Source organism: Salvia miltiorrhiza, chromosome 8, assembly GCF_028751815.1.
Source record: "Salvia miltiorrhiza cultivar Shanhuang (shh) chromosome 8, IMPLAD_Smil_shh, whole genome shotgun sequence".
Classification (NCBI taxonomy): domain Eukaryota; kingdom Viridiplantae; phylum Streptophyta; class Magnoliopsida; order Lamiales; family Lamiaceae; genus Salvia; species Salvia miltiorrhiza.
The window spans coordinates 4788144-4811457 of NC_080394.1; the positions used below are offsets into that span (position 1 = coordinate 4788144).

The 23314-nt window shown below is 33.8% G+C and overlaps 4 protein-coding genes and 1 non-coding gene across 5 annotated transcripts; 4 read left to right on the top strand and 1 right to left on the bottom strand.

Moving 5' to 3' along the window:
• The first annotated feature begins 603 nt into the window (after window positions 1–603).
• LOC131000218 (mitochondrial fission protein ELM1) lies at window positions 604–7060 on the top strand. Its single transcript, XM_057926013.1, has 10 exons — window positions 604–1237; window positions 2419–2657; window positions 3450–3546; window positions 4388–4537; window positions 4628–4754; window positions 5511–5623; window positions 5738–5801; window positions 5884–5977; window positions 6057–6165; window positions 6628–7060. The coding sequence occupies exons 1-10, from the start codon at window positions 1046–1048 to the stop codon at window positions 6727–6729; spliced, it is 1287 nt and encodes a 428-aa protein (XP_057781996.1). The 5' UTR covers window positions 604–1045; the 3' UTR covers window positions 6730–7060.
• A 1913-nt stretch (window positions 7061–8973) lies between these two features.
• Window positions 8974–10351, top strand: LOC131000219 (casparian strip membrane protein 3-like). The gene is made up of 3 exons (XM_057926014.1): window positions 8974–9384; window positions 9661–9784; window positions 9941–10351. The coding sequence occupies exons 1-3, from the start codon at window positions 9101–9103 to the stop codon at window positions 10154–10156; spliced, it is 624 nt and encodes a 207-aa protein (XP_057781997.1). The 5' UTR covers window positions 8974–9100; the 3' UTR covers window positions 10157–10351.
• Window positions 10352–11758: 1407 nt separating this feature from the next.
• LOC131000220 (mRNA-decapping enzyme-like protein) lies at window positions 11759–15828 on the top strand. Its single transcript, XM_057926015.1, has 8 exons — window positions 11759–11976; window positions 12358–12398; window positions 12541–12590; window positions 12987–13131; window positions 13239–13295; window positions 13955–14051; window positions 14366–14764; window positions 15476–15828. The coding sequence occupies exons 1-8, from the start codon at window positions 11815–11817 to the stop codon at window positions 15530–15532; spliced, it is 1008 nt and encodes a 335-aa protein (XP_057781998.1). The 5' UTR covers window positions 11759–11814; the 3' UTR covers window positions 15533–15828.
• Window positions 15829–16430: 602 nt separating this feature from the next.
• Window positions 16431–19503, top strand: LOC131000221 (uncharacterized). Its single transcript, XM_057926016.1, has 10 exons — window positions 16431–16659; window positions 16743–16814; window positions 16896–16988; window positions 17325–17406; window positions 17488–17544; window positions 17668–17732; window positions 17817–17912; window positions 18029–18115; window positions 18201–18281; window positions 18381–19503. Exons 1-10 carry the CDS (start codon window positions 16561–16563, stop codon window positions 19026–19028), a joined length of 1380 nt encoding a protein of 459 aa, XP_057781999.1. The 5' UTR covers window positions 16431–16560; the 3' UTR covers window positions 19029–19503.
• Window positions 19504–21511: 2008 nt separating this feature from the next.
• On the bottom strand, window positions 21512–21592 carry TRNAL-AAG (transfer RNA leucine (anticodon AAG)). Its single transcript has one exon. It is a non-coding gene; the product is annotated as a tRNA-Leu (tRNA).
• Between the last annotated feature and the right edge of the window lie 1722 nt (window positions 21593–23314).

Below are 23314 nucleotides of genomic sequence, written 5' to 3' on the forward strand. Positions count from 1 at the left end.
ACTAGTTTTAAATGCACACACAAATATATCAGTTTGTGATAAAAAGAGCTAAAATTTCAATTTCTTATGTATTGTTTGATATCAAAATTCACTACCCTAATTTAACAGTAGAATTTCCTTTCACCTTAAGAAGTAATAAGATCTCAATGCTGATTTCTTCACTTGTAATCTTCAATTGTGTTTCCTGTCAATTGAATACCTGCCTATCAATCTATGTAGTAAGACATTGATTCATCACATTTTCAGAATTTGGAATTATTCAAAATTAATTTATTAATACGATAAGTCCCCTTTTAATGTCAATTTATGTCCCAACAAGACCTAACTGTTTTGTTTTAGTGATTTTTTTATTTTTAACAAAAAAAAAAACATATTTGCTCAAGGTCTTCGAGAGGGTTCCAAGGAAGAACTACCATTTTTTTTTTCTATTTTTAAATCAAATAAATTGGCATCGTTTCGACTTCCGCATATACTCGTAAATAAAATTGAGGGTCAAAATTCATACATCTACATACTATTAGGTGAGACAACCTTCGTTAAATTAACTGGCAAGATAACATAATACTCAAATATATATGAAAATCCCCCTAAAAAAAAGTATATATGAAAATCAAATCGAGTATGGCAACATACAAAATATAATGCCAACGCACTATAGGTATGCTTCATAAAATTATCATTGTTATTATTATCATCTAAAATTATCTAATAAATTATAATTATATTAAATAGTAAATCGTTGCAAAGGAGCTCAACCCAAAAAAAAAAAAAAATCCTATTGTGCAACAACATCTATGTAAATTTTCTGGTTTTATTTTTATTTTATTTTCTAAAGAAAAAAGTAATAATAATGGTAGAGTGGTGGAGTTGAAGCGAAGAACAAAAGTTCAACTGGGAACCGCTTTGTTTGGGTTGTCACTTTGTCAGCACATCATCTTCAGTTTCTCCACTATTTCATTCCGAATCCCAACTGACTGCAGCGATAAATCCCCAATCTTAAATCTCACCTAGGGGTTAGGGTTTTTGATCAACTTATACTTCAGAGATGAAGCCAATTAGGCTTCCGGAGCCGCCGGGAAGCCCGAAGCCGATGGGCGGAGTGCCAGATATATTCGAGGGCGGCCTTTACGGCGTCGTACGCCGTGCGGTCATCATCGGGAACGGTTTTCCGGCGTCGGAGAACCAGAGCATGGGATTGGTTCGAGCACTTGGGTTAAGTGATAAGCAAACGCTATATGTAAGTCTTCAACTTATCTCTACGATTTTTTTTTTTAACCTCTTTTTGGTCTTACTATGAAATATGTTTGGTAGTTAGTCAGTATTGAGAAGCTGAAGTCTGGTTTTGTACTCATAACACGTGATTTTTGCCCTGAAGCGTGCATGCTCTGATCGGCTTAATTGTGGATTATTTAGGGTTGAATTTCTGCATGATGCAATTTAGTGGTTAAAGCAAAGGGGATTGTTGAATCCTGCTTTCTGAATTTGGAATTAGAATGAGGAATGGATTGAACCGCTTGTAGATAGGACCTGCTGATTGGATGGATTCAGTTAATTCCTTTCTGTATGGATTCAGTTATACTTGCATATTGTAGTACAAAGTATGTTTCATAATTAGATGTTCTATTCTTTTCTTTTCTCTTTTTATTTTGTTCTTTTTTGTCTTAGTAATCCTGGAGGTTCTGCTAGCCGCTAGGCATCTCAAAATGAATGAGTTTAATGACATTCTCCACTGCAATATCTTTTTTGGTGGTTTTGTTGAATTTTTTTGGGGTGGGGAGTTGCTCTGTTCTGGAGAATGACCCACCCTGTGTCATTGGATTTTATATTGGAAAGACATTGAATAGATCAATGTTTTATTGGAAGATGTTTTTGAAGATAGTTGAATGAAAGTAATGTTTCTTGTCTGAAATTTAATTTGTGAAGTGCTCTGTCCGGTAGTAGTTCATGTTTTTGTCATAGTTTTTTTGAGGTAACAGAAAACAAGTCAAGCAAAATTATCATATCAGTGATGTCAAGATAAAAAAAGGGCTTCTCTCTTTTAGCATCCCAAGACTGTTAGTACCTTATTTGGCTCACAGGATATGCCTCTTTTGTTAACATCTCTTCTGTAAATGGTTTAGAAGGTTTCCCGAGTCAGCCTTATTCTATGTAAAATGTTTCTGAATGGACTTGCTAAAAGGTATGCTACTGTCATTTTCTTATGATGGCACTCTTTCTTATATTGCTGCTGGCTTCAAGCCTGTCTTCCTTTTGTGGTATGAAATGTATGATCTCTGAGCTAAAATGAAAGCTACTGTTTGAAAGTTTCTGCATACGTGAACCAGATTGCTTTATGAGCATCCATTCTTAAATTTATGGTAGAAGAACTTCACATATGAGAACTGATTGTGTTATCTTCTTGATGCATATGGAATTCAGCGGGTCATGAGACCAACAGGAGGAATCAATGAGTGGCTTCACTGGCTTCCAGTTTCTATCCATAAGAAATTGTACTTTATCATTAGCCAGATATATGGGTATTCAAAAATTTTTATTTCCAGAAGAGGGAGGAAACTAGCACATTTACCTGCTGGGAATGGTGCTGGTGTGGGCTTGTCATCAGTGTTGGAAGCTGATGTAAAGAATATCGTCAAAATGGCTAAGGATACTTTTGAGAAGTAAGCTCCATGTACTCTCTTTCCTAGAACACAAAATGCTGCAGAATAACCCTCCCACATAGACTATTATGGATAGGATACACCTGGTCTTATTTTATCCCTGGATTGATTTTTTTTTTCTCTCTCACAAACTAGAACAATAGTGATGGGTTACTTGATCGAACATGCGCGTCTATTCATGTAATAGTGGGGGAGGCTGCAACATATGTGGATGCCTTTGTGGTGGAGGTTGTGATCAATAGCGAGAGAACCTCATACAGATTACAGAAGGAATAAAATGAACATGCTGTCATAAGATAGAATAGGAGTAATTTGGTATTTGCTGAAGATAATTTATACGGAGTATTTTGTTTTATATGATGAAATAAATGACTGTATTTTCTATTACCTTCACTTCGGATATTGGTTGGTTAATGTAACAGGGGTGATGAAGCTAATTGTATGGTCATGTTTTCAATTATTTTCACTCAAATATGGTCAATTGAATAGACATAGTACATGTGCTCATAAAAAGAATCTTGTTGATTTCAGAAAGATTATTTCTAGTTCCTTTGGTCTATAAGATCCCATAAGACCATTTTGGTTATAAATATTGACTCGGACAAATAGTTTTGCCTTAAAAATTGATACTACTAACTTTAGAGTCTAAAGTTAGTACAATTGTTATAATATTAGCTGGTGGGATGAATATGTTTCAATTTTTATAGACTAATATCTCCTGAGAATTATTAATTCATATATCAATGTCTTAATTATTTGATACATGAGAAGTAACACTTTGTCTTCTTCTAGGGATGGCCCATTGCTTGTGGTTGCATCGGGCAGAGATACGATTTCAATTGCAAGCTCTATAAAAAGATTAGCATCTGACAACGTGTTTGTGGTCCAGGTTTGTTACCCATATATGATAGAACTGTAATATGTTCTAAATGTAAATTATCATCCCAATCTCAGTCCTGAAACAGAATTCATGAAATTGTTTCGCTATAAAGATTTCGGTTATGTACTATTTAACTCATCAAACAGAATTATATTCGTGTTACTGTGTAAGTCTTGTAGAGTGTAATATTTCAGAGTCACTATGTAGTTTCTAAATCTGCCTGCTGTTTTCTGAACACATAGGTTAGCTTAGCTCTGTAGTATATTAACCTTTAATTGATGTTATATGCCATAGTCAAATTTGTTATCAGGACACTGTATCTTACTTTTCTTTAATAAATTGCCATTTTGAGTTCTGCAGCTTATGTATATGCTCCTAAAACAATTAATTCTAAGGAACTGTGGATAGTATATTTTCATCATTTCACAATATGATGTTCTTTTACAGCATCCAATATTTTCATGGATGTTTTTGGGTCTGAAGGAACTTTTGTGAGTGAAGACAAATATTAGGAAATAGTTCAGCGGTATTTTCTCGTGGAAGTTCTGTTTGATGAGAAGTTAACACCTGGAGCTAAAAGCCTAAAACCTTTATTTTGTTGACAGTTAATATTTTTAAGTGCGTTTGCCTTGACTGCACAGAAATATGTGTAAAATTTCTATTCTTTTGAAGTATCCATAAGTACATAAACACTCGCATATGTACTAGTTTACATGTGACATATCATGTCTATTTGGAGAGAGAGAGAGAGAACCATTAGTGCATATGTCATTGCAGACTATGCTGCATGCTGCTTTTTTTTTTTTTACTGAAATTGGATCTCTGACTCTGTCATGCCTTCCCTCTTCAGGTTCAGCATCCACGGTCTCATTTGGACAGATTTGATATGGTGATAACCCCACAACATGATTATTACTCATTGACCCCTCAGGCACAAGAGCAGGTTCCTCGCTTTCTTCGGAAATGGATAACACCGCGTGAACCTGCTGGTGATCATGTCGTAAGTATCCTCACTGCATGTGTATAACTCCAGACTCCATTTCAAGGATTATAGTTAGAGCTGACCTAGCGGGCATGTTATTATATCCAGGTCCTCACAGTAGGAGCACTTCATCAAATAGATTCTGCTGTACTTCGTAGTGAAGCTAATGCCTGGCACCATGAGTTTGCACCTCTTCCTAAGCCATTGCTTGTAGTCAACATTGGAGGGCCCACAAGTAATTACTCCATCCTGATGATGTGGCACTGTCATATTAACAAAAAGTTACAACTGAAATTGGTTAGATATATGCTAAATCAACAAGATTGTATTTAGATTTTGGGTGAAAATTGGATTTTAAGTTTTTTATTATTTTTACTTTTTATCTTTATTCATCACACTGTGTTATGAGTTTTTTAGTTTGCCAAGAGTATGAGCAGTAGTGGGAAATATTAGTGGGACTTGTTGTGGTGTAATTTCTTGGTCAAGAGTGAAAAGGTTAGGTCAGTAAGTACGAAGTATTGCAATATTTCAGTTTGCCTCTTTCTTGAGATTTTACTTTAATTTGGCCTCTTTCTTGGGACTTGAGAATGAATATTATGTGTCTTTTGTGTATCACTCCTTGGAAGTTGACAGCTAGAACAAAATCAACCTCCTATTTTCTCCTGTTTCCTTTTCACCCAACTCTTGGGGAGACATGCAGTGCATCTCTTCTCTGCTTGGAGGCATTCAGTATGTATTTATTTATTTATTTATTTATTTATTATTTTTATCTTTTTTGTTGGGGGGTGGGTTAAATTAACATACTTTGACATGCTTTCATGGTTTTAAATAATAGAATATTTGAAATTCTCACACTTTTTTTACTATTGGAAGACATGATTCCTTCTTTTGTGGCTTCTTCACTGAGTTTGTTTTTCTGTAACTTTTCATTTAGCAAGTCAGATATTATTTTAGATGGTTTGTTCATAGTTTTGGGATTCTATCTTGATAGGGTACTGCAGATATAGCACAGACCTTGCAAAACAGCTGATAGCGTCCCTTTACAATGTTCTCACGAGCTGTGGAAGTGTCAGGATATCTTTCTCGAGGCGGACACCTGAAAAGGTAAGACAAACTCCAGTTTCAAGTTTTCACCTCTGTTCAAGGGATTGTGGTCCATCCACCATCCTTCTTTCCCCCGATACTCGGCTTATTGCGAGATGGGCTTTCTGTTTGCAGGTTTCTAAATTAATAATTAAAGAACTTGGAACTCATCCCAAAATCTACATATGGGATGGTGAAGGTACTTCTCATTTACTGAACATTATGGGTGGTTTATAATTTGAGACTTAAGATTTAACTAATGAGTTCATTGTCATTACCAGAACCTAATCCACATTTGGGACATCTGGCTTGGGCTGATTCTTTTATTATAACGGCTGATTCAGTTAGCATGTTGAGTGAGGCTTGCAGCACCGGGTAAAATGCTTTATAGCAGTTGTTAATGATGTTGGAGGCACACGTGCCAATTATTGACGCTTAATATTGGTGATTGCAGGAAGCCTGTTTATGTTGTTGGAGCTGAACGCTGCACCTGGAAACTTGTGGAATTCCATAAGAAGCTAAGGGAAAGAGGCCTGGTCAGACCATTTACAGGTCTTGAGGATGTAAGTAACCAATTCTCCTTCTCCCATCAAAGACCATAGAGAAACCAAACAATTTTATGTTCACTTAGGCAATATAGACACAGGAGCGAGATAATCACAAGGTCAAGAGGATAAGCTATCACAATTAATAAAGAAAAAATGATAGAAAGAGGATGAGTTATCTGCTGCACAGGGAGGGTTTAGCAACTTCGTCTAATTAAAATTGTATTTCCATGCAATCTGTTGTCTTGTTTTCACTTCTGCAACTTGTTTGTCTACTAGCGAAGTGTGGAAGAAATTTACTTTTAGCTTTCTTGTTAGCATGGGCAGAAGCATCTGTTGACCTTTGAATTACTCAATATATTCTTGGTGTCAATGTAGATGTTGGCAGATATTTCATTTCGAATATATTAAGAAATGAGTGATGAGGCCAGGATTCTGGTTGCCAAATTATCTTATTTCTTGCGTTTCTCTTTATTTCAGATGTCAGAAACCTGGGGTTACCCTCCTTTGAACGATACTGCTGAGGCAGCAAGTCGGGTGCATAAAGCACTTGCTGAGCGAGGATGGAGAATACGGCCATAAAACCACTTAAATACATTGTTGTTGCAACATTAATCATCTCATCAAAAAAATTCTCCAGTAGCATGCCTTTCCTTTTCTTCCCCCATATTATAGCTTCTCTTTTGAAAAGAGAAAGTGCCACAGATATATATACTTGTTGAGGTCAAGTAGCAGCAGTTACAATATTTTTACTTGTAAAATAATCATTACCTTCATTCATGCGGCCTGTAAATTTTGATGCCTTGAGTAGGCTGTAAAAATGAACAAATCGCAGAGTCAAAGTAAATTATCTTTGTGAAGGCCTTTGTGCTATATAGCGTTTTATACATTTAAGAATTCAAAAATTTTCCCAGTTCACTTTGTCTACTAGGAATAATGTTGTCTTCGTATTCAATATTACTATATGCTTATATGTATGAATTATAATGTTATTCGATATTCATGGCATGCACATGTGATGTAGAAGTTAAGAGATGAGGTGTTGATGACCGTTGCATGGTAATTGGGCGTGTGTTAAACTTGTATTTTTCCTGGCCGTATTATGCGTGCGTGTGTGTGTGTGTGTGTGTGTGAGAGAGAGAGAGAGAGAGAGAGAGAGAGAGAGAGAGAGAGAGGTGGGGGGTTGGGTTAATTTTTAAGACATTTTCTTATTAATTCACTCCAATCTATATTATATATAAAGAAGGAGTTTTAACGGTAAAAAATTAGCGCCTTTTTTCAAATTTTAGTTCTTTTAACAATAACTATCGTTTTTTCAGCCGCTATTTCTATCAAATCATTTCATTTAATTTCCCTTTCCACATCCTACATGTCAGCCTACTATTATCCCTAATAATATTGTTTCAAAAAAATGTCAGCCTAATATTATCCCCTTTTAATTTCATTTTGTATTTTTTTTCTTTCTTTCTAATAATCATATAATTTGATCAATAATAAAATACTCTATATATATATATATATATATATATATATATCAAATTAAATAAAAGAGATAGGTGATAAAATTATTCATAAATATTTTTATTCTCAAATTTTACATTTGCTAATGTACTAAATAAAGACAAGGCAACTGCCGATATATGAAAGAAGAAAAATAAGTTACATTCTCAAAAAATAATTATTATAGCATATGCTATAAAATAATATACATACACACATTTGTTATCATCGTTTATCAATTAAATTTAATTTTACATTGATATTCATATATACCAAAAATATAATTTACATTTATTTTTTTAAAAAAATTAGTGATATGTTGAATTTTGAAGTAACGATACGATAGAGTAATTACTTTATTGTTAATTACATGTAAAATAGACTAAATATTGTAAAGTATGTAATATATATATATAATATATATATACATTAATTAATTTATATAAAATAATCTTAAATTGTGTTAATTTTTAAAAAATTTGTTGCATCCAAAGAAAGAAAAAACACACTCACATTCTATCCTTTTAGGTGACTCTCTCCGACCTATTAGTTAGAAGGAAAACGTCTTACCAACATACTATGCTTCATATCGTCATCTCAAATTGTGTTATTGTTATCATAATTATGTTGTTTTCTTAGTAATTTAATATTGATATAAGATACTCATTAAATCTAATATAATATTCACTGAGGTGATATTATTATTATTATTATTATTATTATTATTATTATTATTATTATTATTATTATTATTATTATTATTATTATTATTATCACACACTACTTCAAATAAAATAATACTATAAAATAATAGAAAGTATTCTTTTGTTATCAATTCATCTATATCATAAATAATGATATTTTGATGTATATATATAAATTATAAAAATATATCATGATTCGTGTAATACGAGAGGACGTAAAAATGATATCGTTTAATTTTGATGTTCTCTGTGCATCGCACAGGCGGGCACACTAGTTTTACTTACAAGACACAGAGCACAATGGTTCGAATTATCACGGGTAAACGAGAAATTATTATATTATTAATTTTTTTTGAAAAAAATAAAAAAATTAATACAAACTAAATGATACATAAATACAAAAGCATCTTAATATATTCATCTGATTATATTAGCCCCGGCCGGTTCTCAAGCAAAACTATATTCCATTGTAAAAAAAAAAACTTGTTGCTCAAATATTAAAAATGAGGCATAATATTACACATAAAAAGTAGGAAATAATAGCATGAAGGTGGAGCAAGTTGACAACAACTCCATTCTTTGAGAGAAAACCTAGCTACTCTCCCATAATCTCCACACCATCAACTGCTCCTCTCTACTCAAGCATCAACCATGTATATATTCAGCCATTACCACTCCCATTTTCTCACCACAATTCATCATAACACAGCTGTTAATTAGCATAAAATCAAATCAAAGGGCATACACATATGGATCACAGCAAGAGCAGCGGCGACACAGCCATCAACATCGGCGAATCCAACTCGGCCAAGCACAAGACCGCCTTCACCGCCACCACCAAGGCGGTTCCACTTGCAGCCCCGCAACCGGCATGGAAGAGAGGAGTTTCCATCTTCGACTTCATTCTGAGAGTCTGCGCTCTCGTCGCCGCCCTCGCCGCCACCGCCACCATGGGCACCACCGATCAGACTCTTCCTTTCTTCACTCAGTTCTTCCAGTTCCAAGCCAGCTACGACGACCTCCCCACCTTCACGTACCTAGCCACCTCCCTTTTCATCTTTCTCTTCTTCTACTATTATTAATTACTCCCTCCCTCCCTCCCATTTAAAAGTCACGGGTTACTTTATTGCACGTAGAATCTACAAGGAGAAGGTGTAAAGTGGTTAAAAGTGACGGGACCTACACTTTTTTGTGGGTTAAATTTTGTCATTTATGAAAACAAGCCACTTATAATGGGATAATCCAAAATAGAATACAAGCCACTTTTAATGGGACGGAGGGAGTAATAATCATTCATATTTTCCTGCAGATTCTTCGTGGTGGCCAATGCTATAGCAAGTGGCTATTTGGTCCTATCCATGCCTTTCTCCATCGTCGCCATTGTTCGCCCCCACGCTGCTGGCGTCAAGCTTCTCCTCCTCATCCTTGATACTGTAAGATCGTATTTATAAATGTATTTGCTTAGTGAAGAAGGGGTCCCACAAATTAAAAAAAAATGGTGTAGTCAAGTGAGATTATATTATATTGAAAAAAGGAATAGTAAGATATTTCGTGGACAGACGAAAATGAAAAATTAATTATACATGCAGGTGGTGATGGCTTTCACTATCGCGGCGGCTGCGGCAGCGGCGGCGATCGTGTACTTGGCCCACAACGGGAACTCCAACACCAACTGGTTCGCCATCTGCCAGCAGTTCAACGACTTCTGCCAGCGCGTGAGCGGCGCCGTCGTGGCTTCCTTCATAGCTGCGGTGGTCTTCATCTGCTTGGTTGTGCTATCCGCCGTCGCTCTTCGCAGGCACTGAGATAGATATATGTTGCTGTTTGCTTTGCAAAATCGTTTGTGTGTTCATATATATTACTGTTGTTTTTACATGCATGCTATGCTTTCATCGCCGTTGATGGAGGAATGCTGTAATTTGCTTTTTCTTGATGTGGTCGTGCATGAAACATTTAATTTACTCCTATATTATAAGAAATTTATTTTGTCTTCTGTTTTATTATTACCTTATTGTATAAAATAAAATTTAGAAGGTCTAAGCCTTGTCAAAAAAAAATTACAAACACATTAAATTTGCAAATGCTTAATGAAATAAACTGCAACCCTTCAAGAGATATTATATAAAGTCCAAACCTTGGACAGTGGAACAAAGAGAAAGAACTTACATATTATTAAATGAATGACTAATAAAGAATTAAGGCAAATCAATGCGACTTTAGTTACTTGGATCGAATTGAACTTCCCCTTCAAAATTTGACATGAGATGAGCGAATTTGAACACATAAGATTTCATACTGTCATTTTAACATAAAATTTGATCAGAAAAATGGACGAGTATGTCAAATCTATACTACTCCCTCCGTCCCTAAAATAACTTCCTCTTTTTCCATTTTGGGACGTCCCCCAAATAACTTCCTCTTTCTTTCTTTCCATTTTTGGAAACCTACCCCACCACTAATAATACTTTATTTATTCTTACTTTTCACTTTTCACCACTCCCAATACTAATTATAACACTTTTCACAACTTTCAATAATAATTATATCACTTTTTCTCCACTATCAATACACTTTACAACTTTTTATTAAAACCTGTGCCGTCCCCAAAGAGGAAGCCATTTCAGGGACGGAGGGAGTATATTAAAAAGGAAGTTTTCAATTTAAAATCAATTTCAAATTAATTTTAAAATTGAGTGACAATTTTGTAGTTTTAATAAAATTGAAGGTTTGTGTTTAAATTATATATTTTTCTTATTGTTTTCATTTTCTTTAACTTCTTATTTGTTGTTACATTTCTTTCCAAAATTGTGAAATTCGATTAATTATAAAATATTTAATATGCATATCAAATTAAAGATCACGATAAGAGCTTTAATATGATATGTTTTATGAAAATATTTGATTTTAAATGTAAAAAATAAATTTGTTTAAATATTAAGATTTTATAAGTTTCTGTCTCCTCTCTCATCTTTTTTAAATAAATATATTTTTAATTCTTTTTAATTAGTATTTTATTTTTATTTTTTAAACTTTTTTTTTGTTTTTCATAATATCAAATTTTATAATTATGAATTCTTTTTTTATTTTTTCAATATTCAATTAAAATTAATTTTTTATTATATTTATAAGTATAATAATAATTGAATTAGTATTAATTTTATATAAATATAAAAATTAAAAATATTTTCCCGTGCAATTGCAAATGCTAGTTAGGGGGAAAATATGAATAATTTTGGTATAAATTTTAAAATTACTGTGCAAAATATTTTTTTTATAAAAATTCAATAATTTATATAATTAATATTCTAAAATAAAATAATTTTTCTTTTGCGACTTCCTTTTAACTAAACGCGGCAACAGCAAGTCACGAACTAAATGAGTTGGAAGTTGATAAATAGAGGGAAAACAGCGGCATTTTCCTACAAGTGAAAATTTCTCAAGAGAGGAGTGTGTAGAGTGAGAAATGGGGAAGAATAAGGAGAAATTGAAACCGATTCTGGATGAGAAGATCACCAAGGAGCTGAATCTGAGGGTGCTGCAGAGGATTGATCCTTGCATTGAGGAGATCCTCACCAACGCTGCTCACGTCGCAATCTACGAATTGAACATCGAGGCTTCGCAGTGGGTATGCTACTGTGTGTTTATGTTTCTCCACCACCACCAGTGTGTGTGACTGTTGCGTGATAGTTTCTCTGCTACTGCGCGTTATGTGCGTGCTCTCCGTAAGTGCGCGTGATTTTTCGCGCGCGTGTGTGTGTGTTCTTCCGCAAGTTTGTGTTTCTATGTGAGAGTTTGTGTGTGTGCGTGCATCTTCGTTTCTCTGTGAATTCGTGCGTGCATATGCATGTGAGCTTTCTCCGCGAGTGTGTGTTCCTCCGTAATTGTGCGCGCGTCTGCGCCTACAGGAAAGCAAACAATTATTGATTGGTTCGATTTTTTGCTTTTTCATAGTTTAGATAAGTTCGTTTCGTTTGAGATAACAATTGTAACGAATTTTTGTCGACAGAGTCGGAAGAATGTTGAAGGCTCTCTTTTCGTTGTGAAAAGGTGAGTCGTTGCTTCGGCTTCGCGGAAGTTCTGCCGTTCGATTTTTCTGTAGGAATGAGCTCAGAAGGTTTTACGTTGGAGTTTGGATGGTGCAAATGCAAATCACTATTTCTTTATATAGCGTCTGTTTTTGCTGTTTCAGGAATACTAAACCACACTACCAATTTATAGTAATGAATCGTCAAAACACAGGTTAGGCACTCAACCTTTTGTGCCTTGTTGTTGAATAGTTCGGAGATTTCAGTATGTAGACACATTGTTACTTTTGGCTACTTGCATTGTGAGACCAGTAGAGAACAATCAACCCCTGTTTACTGTAAAAGGTGAATAATTAAGTTTTAAATACATTGTTCTAGATGTGCATGATTTTCTGAAACGAAATGTTTCTGTTGTTATGCCTGTTTATCTTCCTAAGAGTTGAAATTTCCTGACCTCATCCAGATCGATCTTTTCTCCAAATCAAAATATAGTTCAGATAAGCAGATAATATGTATACATGTGATTTTTATTGCCCTGAAAGAAGGTAAAATAATCTTACTTTCACATCTATGAATATATACTGAATGGCTTGATTGTTGCTGTCACCAGAAAATCTTACGGAGAGTCTCTGGGGAGATTTTGTGTGTGAAGTGCAGGATTCATATCTGTTATACAGAAACCACACTGAAGAGGTAAATGGAATATGGTTCTATATTTCAAACGACTGTAAGGAGATTGCAAATCTGTTTACCAGGTTGGTTATTTGATCAATGTTGTGATACTCTTTCTTTGTCACATTTTGACTTGTTTTCTTTAAGCAGCTGTTTATTGCTTTAGTAAGGTGGTTACTTTTTGTTGTAGGATACTTAATGAATATCCCGAGGTGCCTACAGAGCTGAAAGTGTCTTCAAAAGAAAGGTAATTGTTGTTAGTCCCTTCAGTTTTTAATCAAAATAGTACCAAAACAACTAAGATGTATTAGTTTGTTGTACTCATTTGCCAGTACTATATTGACAAAGTGGTAATTATGATAAATTGATAATAGCACTATGTATATGGACCTGATGCATCTAAATTTAGCTTATAACTCTCGAGTACAACATGTATATTGTTTACGAAAAAAAGGTTACGATTTTAGTTTCATGGTTCTGAAACTTTAGCAAGATAAATACGAATCTGTCATCCATGTAGCTTATTGAGTAAGGGGTTGTTTCTTTTATGTGAGAGGATATTTCTTCTCAATAAATTGAGAAATTCCACCGTGCCTATCTCTGATTTTCACGGTTCTAGAAGTAGGATGTTAGATACTTTTGGGCTATTAGTCCTATAAAAACTTAATCATTGACGTTCAATCCCACTTCTGTTCTTGGATGATGTACGTCTACTGCAAAGGATAGATTCTATCTTGAAAACATTGATCTAGGCATATTAATTGGTCTTCTATCAATTCTTTGCCTGCTCTGCTTTCTTTCTAGCCAGATTTTCTGTAAAGACAGATAAGTTTAATTCTATGTTGATTTGGCTTTTTTTGTGTGAGAGACAGTTTGAGTAGCTTCCTTCCGATTAACTTTTTTCAGTGAAGTGGAAAAGGATGCTGCCCTAGAGCCATCATCTACTGCTGACTCCAATGTTGCAGATGGGATTGATGATCTATCTGTTGTGAAAATTTCCAGTGTATGCATTTTCCACCCTTAACTCTTATTATCTGACTTTGTCCGACTTATTGTATGATAGAAGGTGTGAAGTTTAACAGTAACATGTCAAGTAAGAGGTGAGGTTCTTAACTATATTAAAAGCTATTCCTTTGATCAAACATCTTCATAGGTTTTTCCAATTCGTATACAGTAGAAAACATTTCTATGTGACTCCCATTTCTGAGCACAATGGATATACTTATAGTAATATTATTAATGATGAAATTAGTAAATAGATAATGCATGCTGCCTTGAATGTTGGAACTTCTCCTCATGTAGCAATTTTCTGCGCAGCTGGACCAGTCTCCAACAGCTCTTGTTTCTGATCCTCCCACTTCACCATCAATATCAGCTCCAGCTCCTGTCACATCTCCTTCTACCCTAAAATTGTCCATTCCTGCAATTTCTGAACCTAAGGATGCTAAGACGTACATGACTGATCTGGTGAAGCCATCATTATTTTTAAGCCCACATCCTTCTTCTCCACATATTTTGCCATCCATAACTTCATTTGCTCCCCCTCCACCACACTCTCCTCTCATTTCTCCTTCAAATCTAAAACGACCTCATGGAGAACTTCTACTTCCAATGTTCCCACCACCATCCCCACAATCTTCCACTCCAACTTCTGTTCCTACACCTACGTGTATTAGCAGAGAAAAAATCAGGAAAGCACTTCAATTTCTTATTCAGGTATGTGGTCCATCCGATTCTTTTCTCACTTTGTTCCACAGGGTGTGATTTCTTTGAGGCTCCAAGTAACTCTTGCGTCATTTCTTTAACGTGGTATCTTCTGCTATGTCATTTCTTGTGTGGTTAAGGTCTTGTTTTAGTTACGTTGCAACAAAATTGTGCTAACAGTAACAGCCATCGCTGTGCTTTGTGTTTTTTCATGCCATACACATTTTGATCCTCCGTCTCTACCACTCGGTGTGTCCGTTCATGAATTTCTGTGAGTGCTTTAGACAGGGAAATGAACAACCATAATTATCCTTATTACAGCATTATCATGCCATGTAAGCAGTTGTTGCCCTTTGAAACATAGGCTTCAGGAAATGAATCGTGGCAGAAAATACCAGACCTGTGACTATGTTTTCCATTTGCTTGAGTTTTCAGACAAAAATCCACTTGTATATAATATGCACATCTCAGTCTTCCATTAAAGCTACATTTCCTGAAACTGATATGTTAGAATGAAAATGAGTCTACTAGATGAGGCTAAATGGAGCAAATACCATAATCCAGTATTATTAGTAATTCAAGCTCACTTGTACTTGTAGAATTCTCCCATTTTATGTGGTGGAACAAATTCTCCTTATTGCTTATTAGTTATTCCACCACCTTATGATTATTAGAAGCTTTGTATTTGGAGATTTTGATTTGATTTTATGAATGTATGCATAGGACGATCAATTCATCGAGATTGTTTACAGAGCAGTGGTGAACGCGCCTGACGACTGATGGAGCTTCTATCTCCTTAAACGTGTCTGGGAATTTACAAGTCTGCAGTTGATATTGGGTGTAAAATGATGGGTTTTGTGGAGCTGCGCAATTTTTGGCATAGTAATGAAGGAGGAGAGTATTAGTATACTTGTGTTGTCTGTGCTAAGGAAGGCTGAGTTGGGGCAAGTTTATGTACATTGCAGCTGCTAAACACTCTTGCTTCTATATGCATCTTTTAAACTGTGCACCAAATATATTCTATATAGCATGTAGGAGTAGAATTTTCTACTCACACACACTTCACTTTCAACCAACCATCAGAGCTAGGATACTATAAATCAAATGCCAAAAATATGATATAGTGACATTTTTTTAACAAATATGGAATAATCATTTTTATGTATAATCTAAATTCATATTACTATTCTTGAGATTTAAATTTTTTCATAGTCGATTTATATAAAAAAAATATTATTTTAGTTGTAAAAGGGAATTCTTATATTTTGTTTGCATCATGAGAATGTATCAAGTGAACTTATATATTTTACATAATTTTCATATCAACTCAGGGTCTTCTATGTCGTCATAATTCAAGCTATTTTTGTATTTATGAATGTTCGGATCATTTTAATTTTTTTAAAGTTCGAACTATTTTTACAAATAACTTCAAAATTCAAACTATTTTTTTTGTATATTTTAAAGTTCAGACCATTTTTACACATTACTCAAAATTTAGATTATTTTTTACATAATTTTAAAGTTGAACTATTTTTATAAATAATTTTAAAAGTTAAATTAATTTTTATTATTTTTTAAAAGTTGGACCATTTTTTTTAATAGCTTTAAATTCGACTATAAACTATACAATTAAACCAAAATCCCAGGAGCCTATTATCAACCAACGTTCATATACTAATACTAGTAATAATTTATATATGCGCCCTCAGGTCTCAGCAGACAACAGCCAGCCCTTGTAACCTAAAACTGTCACTTATTTAGGGTTTTTGCAGAGTGCACCAAAGCCCTAATTGAAACTCTATCAAACAATGGCAGCGCTGAGCTCCAAGAAAATTTTGGAAGAACAGAACGCAAATGACCCCAACTCAATTACCTCTCTTACTCTTACTCATAAAGCCCTCACTGATGTAATTCTTGTATATGTTTTCTTTATTGGAATCAGTTTAATTTCTGGTATAATTATTTATTTCTTGGCTGTGGTTTTTGCTAGGTTTCATGTTTGGGTGTATTCAAGAATCTGGAAAGATTGGATCTTGGGTTCAATAACTTGACTTCGCTTGAGGTAGTGAAACACTAAAACTTATTCCACCCCAGAAATAAAAATGCGGGCAATTTTTCTGAGTTTTCTTTTTTGGAATTTCAGGGTTTAAAGTCATGTACGAATTTGAAGTGGTTATCAGTTGTGCAGAATAAGCTTGAGAGCTTGAAGGGCATTGATGCCCTAAATAAACTCACTGTAGGTTCTCAATGTGTAACTTCACATACTTGTATTTTTGGAGCCTAAATCTGTTGGTGCCAGTATTATTTTTCGTCTAGGTTTTGAACTGAAGCTGTATTATCGTATCCTAGTTTTTTGGAGAGTGGTTAATGAATTAGTAACGCTTTTACTTTCTGTAGTATGATTGAAATTTCATTTTTCATCTTGTATGTCAGAATTCAGATTATGACTGTAATTATCTGTGTGCTTTGTTGTGACATTTAGCTTGATAACTTTGCTGGCGAGGACCTTTGCTCCGGTTTATCGCTGGAATAGGACTTGATGTATTTTGAAGCTCTGTCTTTTGTGGTGTAGGTACTAAATGCTGGAAAAAACAAGCTTAAATCAATGGATGACGTAAAATCTCTCACAAGTTTGCGTGCACTAATTTTAAATGGTAGGTCTTTGGTAGGAAGTGTTGTGCCTCATGTAACTAACGCTGCTATATAGGCTGACGGTTTTTTGCTCCATCTGGCAGACAATGAAATCAGTTCAGTTTGCAAGCTCGATCAGATGAAAGAGTTGAACACTCTAGGTACATGCTTTAGTCGCTGTAATAGAAAGTGAAATTCTGAGCCTATATTTAATGTTTTAGCCAATGTCGGGTCTTGATGTTTTGAGTTTAAATACGTTTTTTCTGACTAATATACGTATGCAGTTCTGTCGAGGAACCCAATCAATTCGCTCGGTGAATCTTTGGTTAAGCTGAAATCAATCACCAAAGTAATGCTCTTGATTAGTTGAGTATATTTAAAATCAAACAGTAGATTAAGGACATGAGGAATCTTACAGCCATTTTCGTTACAGCTTTCTCTTTCTAACTGCCAACTGCAAAAAGTTGATTCATCCTTGAGATCCTGCCTGGAGTTAAAGGAGCTTCGTTTAGCTCATAATGAAATTATGGTACGATCTATAGCCACTTGCAAAATGCTCATATTATATTGTCTCTTCCTAGTGATTTTTTCGAGCCTCTTGGTCCTGTAAAAAGCATTGATGCTTTTCTTTTCTCAATCTTTCAGACTATTCCTGATGAGCTCGGGCGTTTGGTGAAACTTCAGAATCTAGACTTGGGGAACAACTTGATTGCACGATGGTCGAATCTTAAGGTGACACAAAGTCCATAATTGTGTTTTGCTCTTCTTTTAGATGACATGCTCTCCACCGGCCTTAGTTTTATTGTTTCAACGCCAGGTGCTTTCCTCGCTAGTTAATTTGACAAATTTGAATCTACAAGGGAACCCTATTGCTGAAAAGGAAAATTTGCTAAAGAAAGTAAGTTCCTTTTCCTGTAATAAGCTTTTCTGTTTGTTTGCATGTGTTTTAACTTTTAAGGCTACAATCTGATTTTTCTAATGGCCAATATTTTATCAGGTCAAAAAGCTATTGCCAAATTTGCATGTCTTCAATGCTAGACCAATCGACAAAATAGCTGCAAAAGTGGTTCATGAAAACGGTGCTGACTTCTCTGTCGAGGCAGGTAATCAGCCGATGAGAAACAAAAACTCAAGCAAAGCTCATCCTCTGAGTGAAAGTATGGATGTTTTGGGCTCTAGGAATAAGAGGAAAAAACTACAAGATGAAAAAGGTATAGATAATGCTGAGAATGCCAATATTTCAGACAAGAGAGAGAAGAAAAAGTCGAAGCTGCAACAGGATGAAATCAGAGTCACCAATAATGTCGAGGCTCTCAAGGGCAGCCATGAGGAAGCAAATGAAGTAAAGCACAAGAAAAAGAAATCAAGAAAAACATCCAAAGTAGATACCATAAATAACACTGACACTGCAGAAAACCACCCTTTTATGGATCTTTTGTTGACGGGTCCTCCTAAAGACCCCGTAGAGGCTGCTGACAGTAAGTTGGATCGCAAAATGGATCAAGGTATCGATGATACGAGTGTGCTGGTAACTTATCCAACCAAGAAGAAGAACAAGAAGAAACGTGACGTTCTTCCTGATATGCTCGAGTTGTCACAGGTTGATGAAATTGGGCTAGGGGGGCCTTCAGCTTGGGCTGTGTAATTGATAATATGATGTTTGTTAAACTACACTACACGTTGATCGTCTCCATTCATGGCTCCGGTTCTTGGTTGTACGTGTTAGCCCGGTGCTTGCAAGCTTGTATAACCGGACTGAGGATTTCTATGTTACTCTGAACGTCGAGGCAGGTATGTCGCGGAAAATTTTGTTTAGCATTAATCTTATAAATCTCCTTTGTTCATGTAAGTTTGGAAGGTGTGTTAGTGATGCTGATGACACTGAACAAAATTAATCTTTTAACTCTACCTTCTTTATGTAAGTTTGAAAGGTGTGTTGTTAGTGATGCTGATGAAACTGAACTATCAGAATTCTATTGTTTCTTCCTTGTATTATGTTATGTTAAAGCTCTGCAATGTCGCTAAAAAAACTATATCAGGCTCCAATTTTTTTAAATTTTTTTTAACGGGACACAAATAATATGTAATAAAATAACTTTGTAATTGAATGTAGGACGACTAAGAGTGTATGCATTTTAGATTGATTTGAGTAGTTAAATTTTATTAATCTCATCATTTTGATTTATTATCGTGTTCTATCACAATCAATGATTTTGGATGGTGGAACCTTAGCTAAATATGAAATTATTTTATAAGTTTCTACTTATAAATTGCTCCCTCCGTCCCACGAAACATGACACAGTTTCCTTTTTGGTCTGTCCCACGAAGCATGACACGTTTATAAAAATAGCAAAAAATTTACCCTTTATTCACATTTTCACTTGTTCACCTACCACATTTAACACACAAAATATCAATTTCTTAATTTACGTGCTGAAAAGAAGTGTGTCATGCTTCATGGGACGGAAGGAGTATGACATAAAGTACTTCGTGGAATCTCAATAAAATACTACTCCCTCCGTTTGTGATATCGTTTTTACATTTACCATTTCAATCCGTCTGTGATATCGTTTCCACTTTCATTTATAAAAGTATGGTCCATAAACTTCCATTCACAATAACAGTGGAACCCAAACTCCACTCCCTACAATATTCACTATTAGTTATTATCCACTAATTTTCTTAAAACACGCACCATATCGCAGACGGAGGGAGTATAACTTATAATACTCTTCCGTAATTCTAAAAAAATATACTTCCTCCGTCCACCAATTTGTATCATAGGGGACGCGGGTATGAATATTAAGAAAATGTGTATTGTTTATTTGTTGAGTGGAGAAGGAGGCACGACTTTTAAAAAAATTGATTTGTTTGTTAAGGAAATAGTTACTAAAAATAAGTAGGACACGAATTGGTGAACGGACCAAAATAACAAATTAGGACACGAATTGATGGACGAAGAAAGTATATAGTAATACTCTTCCATCCACATAAAATATATTCAGTCTGTCATTTTCTTATGTTCATAATAAATGTATTTGGTCTATTTTTGGTAAGTCTTTTACTCACAAGTCACAATAACATTAGACTTTTCTTCCACTCACGACACAATCAAACATTTTATTAAAACACGTGACATTTAAAAATGAGTATATTTTATGTGAATGGAAGAGTATAATATTATAATATAAAAACTACTTAATTACTAAGATCACATACACAACATTAAATAAATATAATCACCATAAAAAGTGATTTTTTCCATGGAAATTCCACGAGCTATACACTAGTACTTCAAGTAAACTCAGTGTTGGTTAATTATCTAGATTGCTATGTATTCGTGTATAACTCTACCGATTAATTAAGAAATCAAAAGTTTGAACCTTATCCATATTCTTTTCTTGATTTCAGTTCTCTTTCAACGAACACTTCAGTTTACCGTTTTCTTCAACACGCAAACAATATTTTTTCCACATTTCATTTTGGGAAAAGTCATATGGGAAAAGAAAAGGAAAGATAAGAACATTTAATGTTTAATTATTGACACGCGAAATATATATTTTTTCACGTTTACCAATTCTTTCTTTGACATATAAGACCAAAAATATAGGAAAATGCCCATATTGGTTTTTTGTGGATAAATCATAGATCCATGCATCTTCTCGTAAGTCCAAAAATGCTAAAGACGTGACTTTATTCTTTTCTTTTAAGAGGCACGTGATGTTATTCTTTTTTGTTTTAAGATGCACGTGACTATTATCCTTAATAAGTCGCATAATAAACGTGACACCATTAAAAAAATATATATATACGCGTATTATGGAGTATGATTGGAAAGATTATCTGCAACAATACAAAATAGATGGAGTATCAATAATGTCATGACATAAAATAAGAAGGAAAATAGATGGAGTAAATTACTAGAATTTTGTTTGGCGGATTATTATTGGAATACCTTTTTGTTTTGATAAAATAAAATAAATAGCACTAAAAATTTAAAAATTATAAATATATGTTGAGAGTGGTTTGGTTTGGTAGATTATCATTGGAATACCTTCTTGTTTTGATAAAAATAGCATTGGAAATTTAATGATAAAAATAGCATTGGAAATTTAAAAATTACAAATATGTTGAGAGTGGGATTTGAACCCACGCCCTTTCGGACCAGAACCTTAATCTGGCGCCTTAGACCAACTCGGCCATCTCAACAGATGAAATAAATTTTGTGTATAATTATAAATATATTATAATGTTCTCAAATGTTTCTCGCCAAGTATTTGTCCACGTTTAGGAGGTAGACCAACTTCATTGAAATATGTGGAGCAGAAACAAAACCACTACTGATTTATTTTATATAAAAAGGTTAATCGGATATTAATATATGAATTTTTATTTAGGATTAATTATATACTCCCTCCGTCCCAATAAAAGTGACCACTTTTTTTTGGGCACGGAGATTAAGAAAGGGATTGTTGACCCACCAAAATTAGTGAGTAATTTTTAGAAAGTGGCCTACAATTGTTGACCAAATTAGTGAGTAATTTTGGCATTTTTAGAAAGTGGCCTACAATTGTTGACCAAATTAGTGAGTAATTGTTGACTTAATTAAAGTAAACTTTTGCCATTTTTAGAAAGTAGCCACTTTTAATGGGACACCCAAAAATGAAATATGGCCACTTTTATTGGGACGGAGGGAGTATAAATTATTGAATTAAAAAAAATAATTATTTTGTACACCAACTTTAAAATATGTATTAAAATGATCTAATTATGGAGTATTATTTATTTTGCATACTTATTCATTGTTTTGACTAAACTCTATGTTGAAATAATCATCTCGAATTCTACGTGTCCAAATTCGTTGTTCGACCATCTTTATCGAAAAATCTCAAGACCACTTTATATGTAGAAAGTAACCCAGAAGTATGATTAGTTGATAACTAATGTAAAAGGATCTTATTGATATTAATATGTCACAATTCAAATGCATTTAATATAAGTTATAAACTAGATTAAGGTAATCAAGAATGAGCTAACTATTCAAAATTTTGAGTCTGAAACCTTTTAATGAGATCATGGTCAAGTCGACTAAAGAAAAGTTATAACATCCATCGAATTAATTAAAATTACATAACACAATGTGCATCATCAAAGTTATATTATATTAAAAATCTCATAACGTAGCAGCATGAATGCCTAATATTGTACGTGAACAATCAGTTTCACATACAATTATTTATTCAGATTTGCTAGTAGTACATTTATAATAAATGGCTAAACGTAGCTAGACATGGTATTATTGTTTAATTTATACGTATTTGGAGTAATGTTTATACGCATTCTTAATCTTCAATGCAAATAAACAGTCAGAATTATTTAAAATTTTAAATTATTTTGTTTGTTTATGTTTGTAGTCTTGTAAAATATTTTTTTCCCGGGAGAATTGCGAGTTGTCAACGTTCGTCATTTTATTTTGTTGTGAGTAAGTGAAGTTTGGTTAGTGTCCTAATATTTTATTCTTTTCTTAAAAAAATATTAATTATGCCGTCTGAGAGACTAGGCCAATTAATGCCATGCCAAATAGTATATAATAATGGAATCAAATCAAAATTCAATCTAAATTAATATCTATTTGGATTTTGGATGGGATGAGTTTTAGCCTCCCAAATTTTATTTATTTATGCTAACTTGTTTTATTATTATATTTGTTAACATGCAATATTTTTAATAAAAATATATTTTATTATAATATTATGAATTATATTGAATTATTTTCAATAATGAATTATTAATTAATAAAAGTGAAATTAAATATTAAAAAAATACTTATATACCCAATTAGATGAGATTAACCCTAGTTAATAATCCATAAACTAAACTAAAACATGCTAAATTGAAAATGAAGAAATTAAAAGAGATGAAAGAAAATAA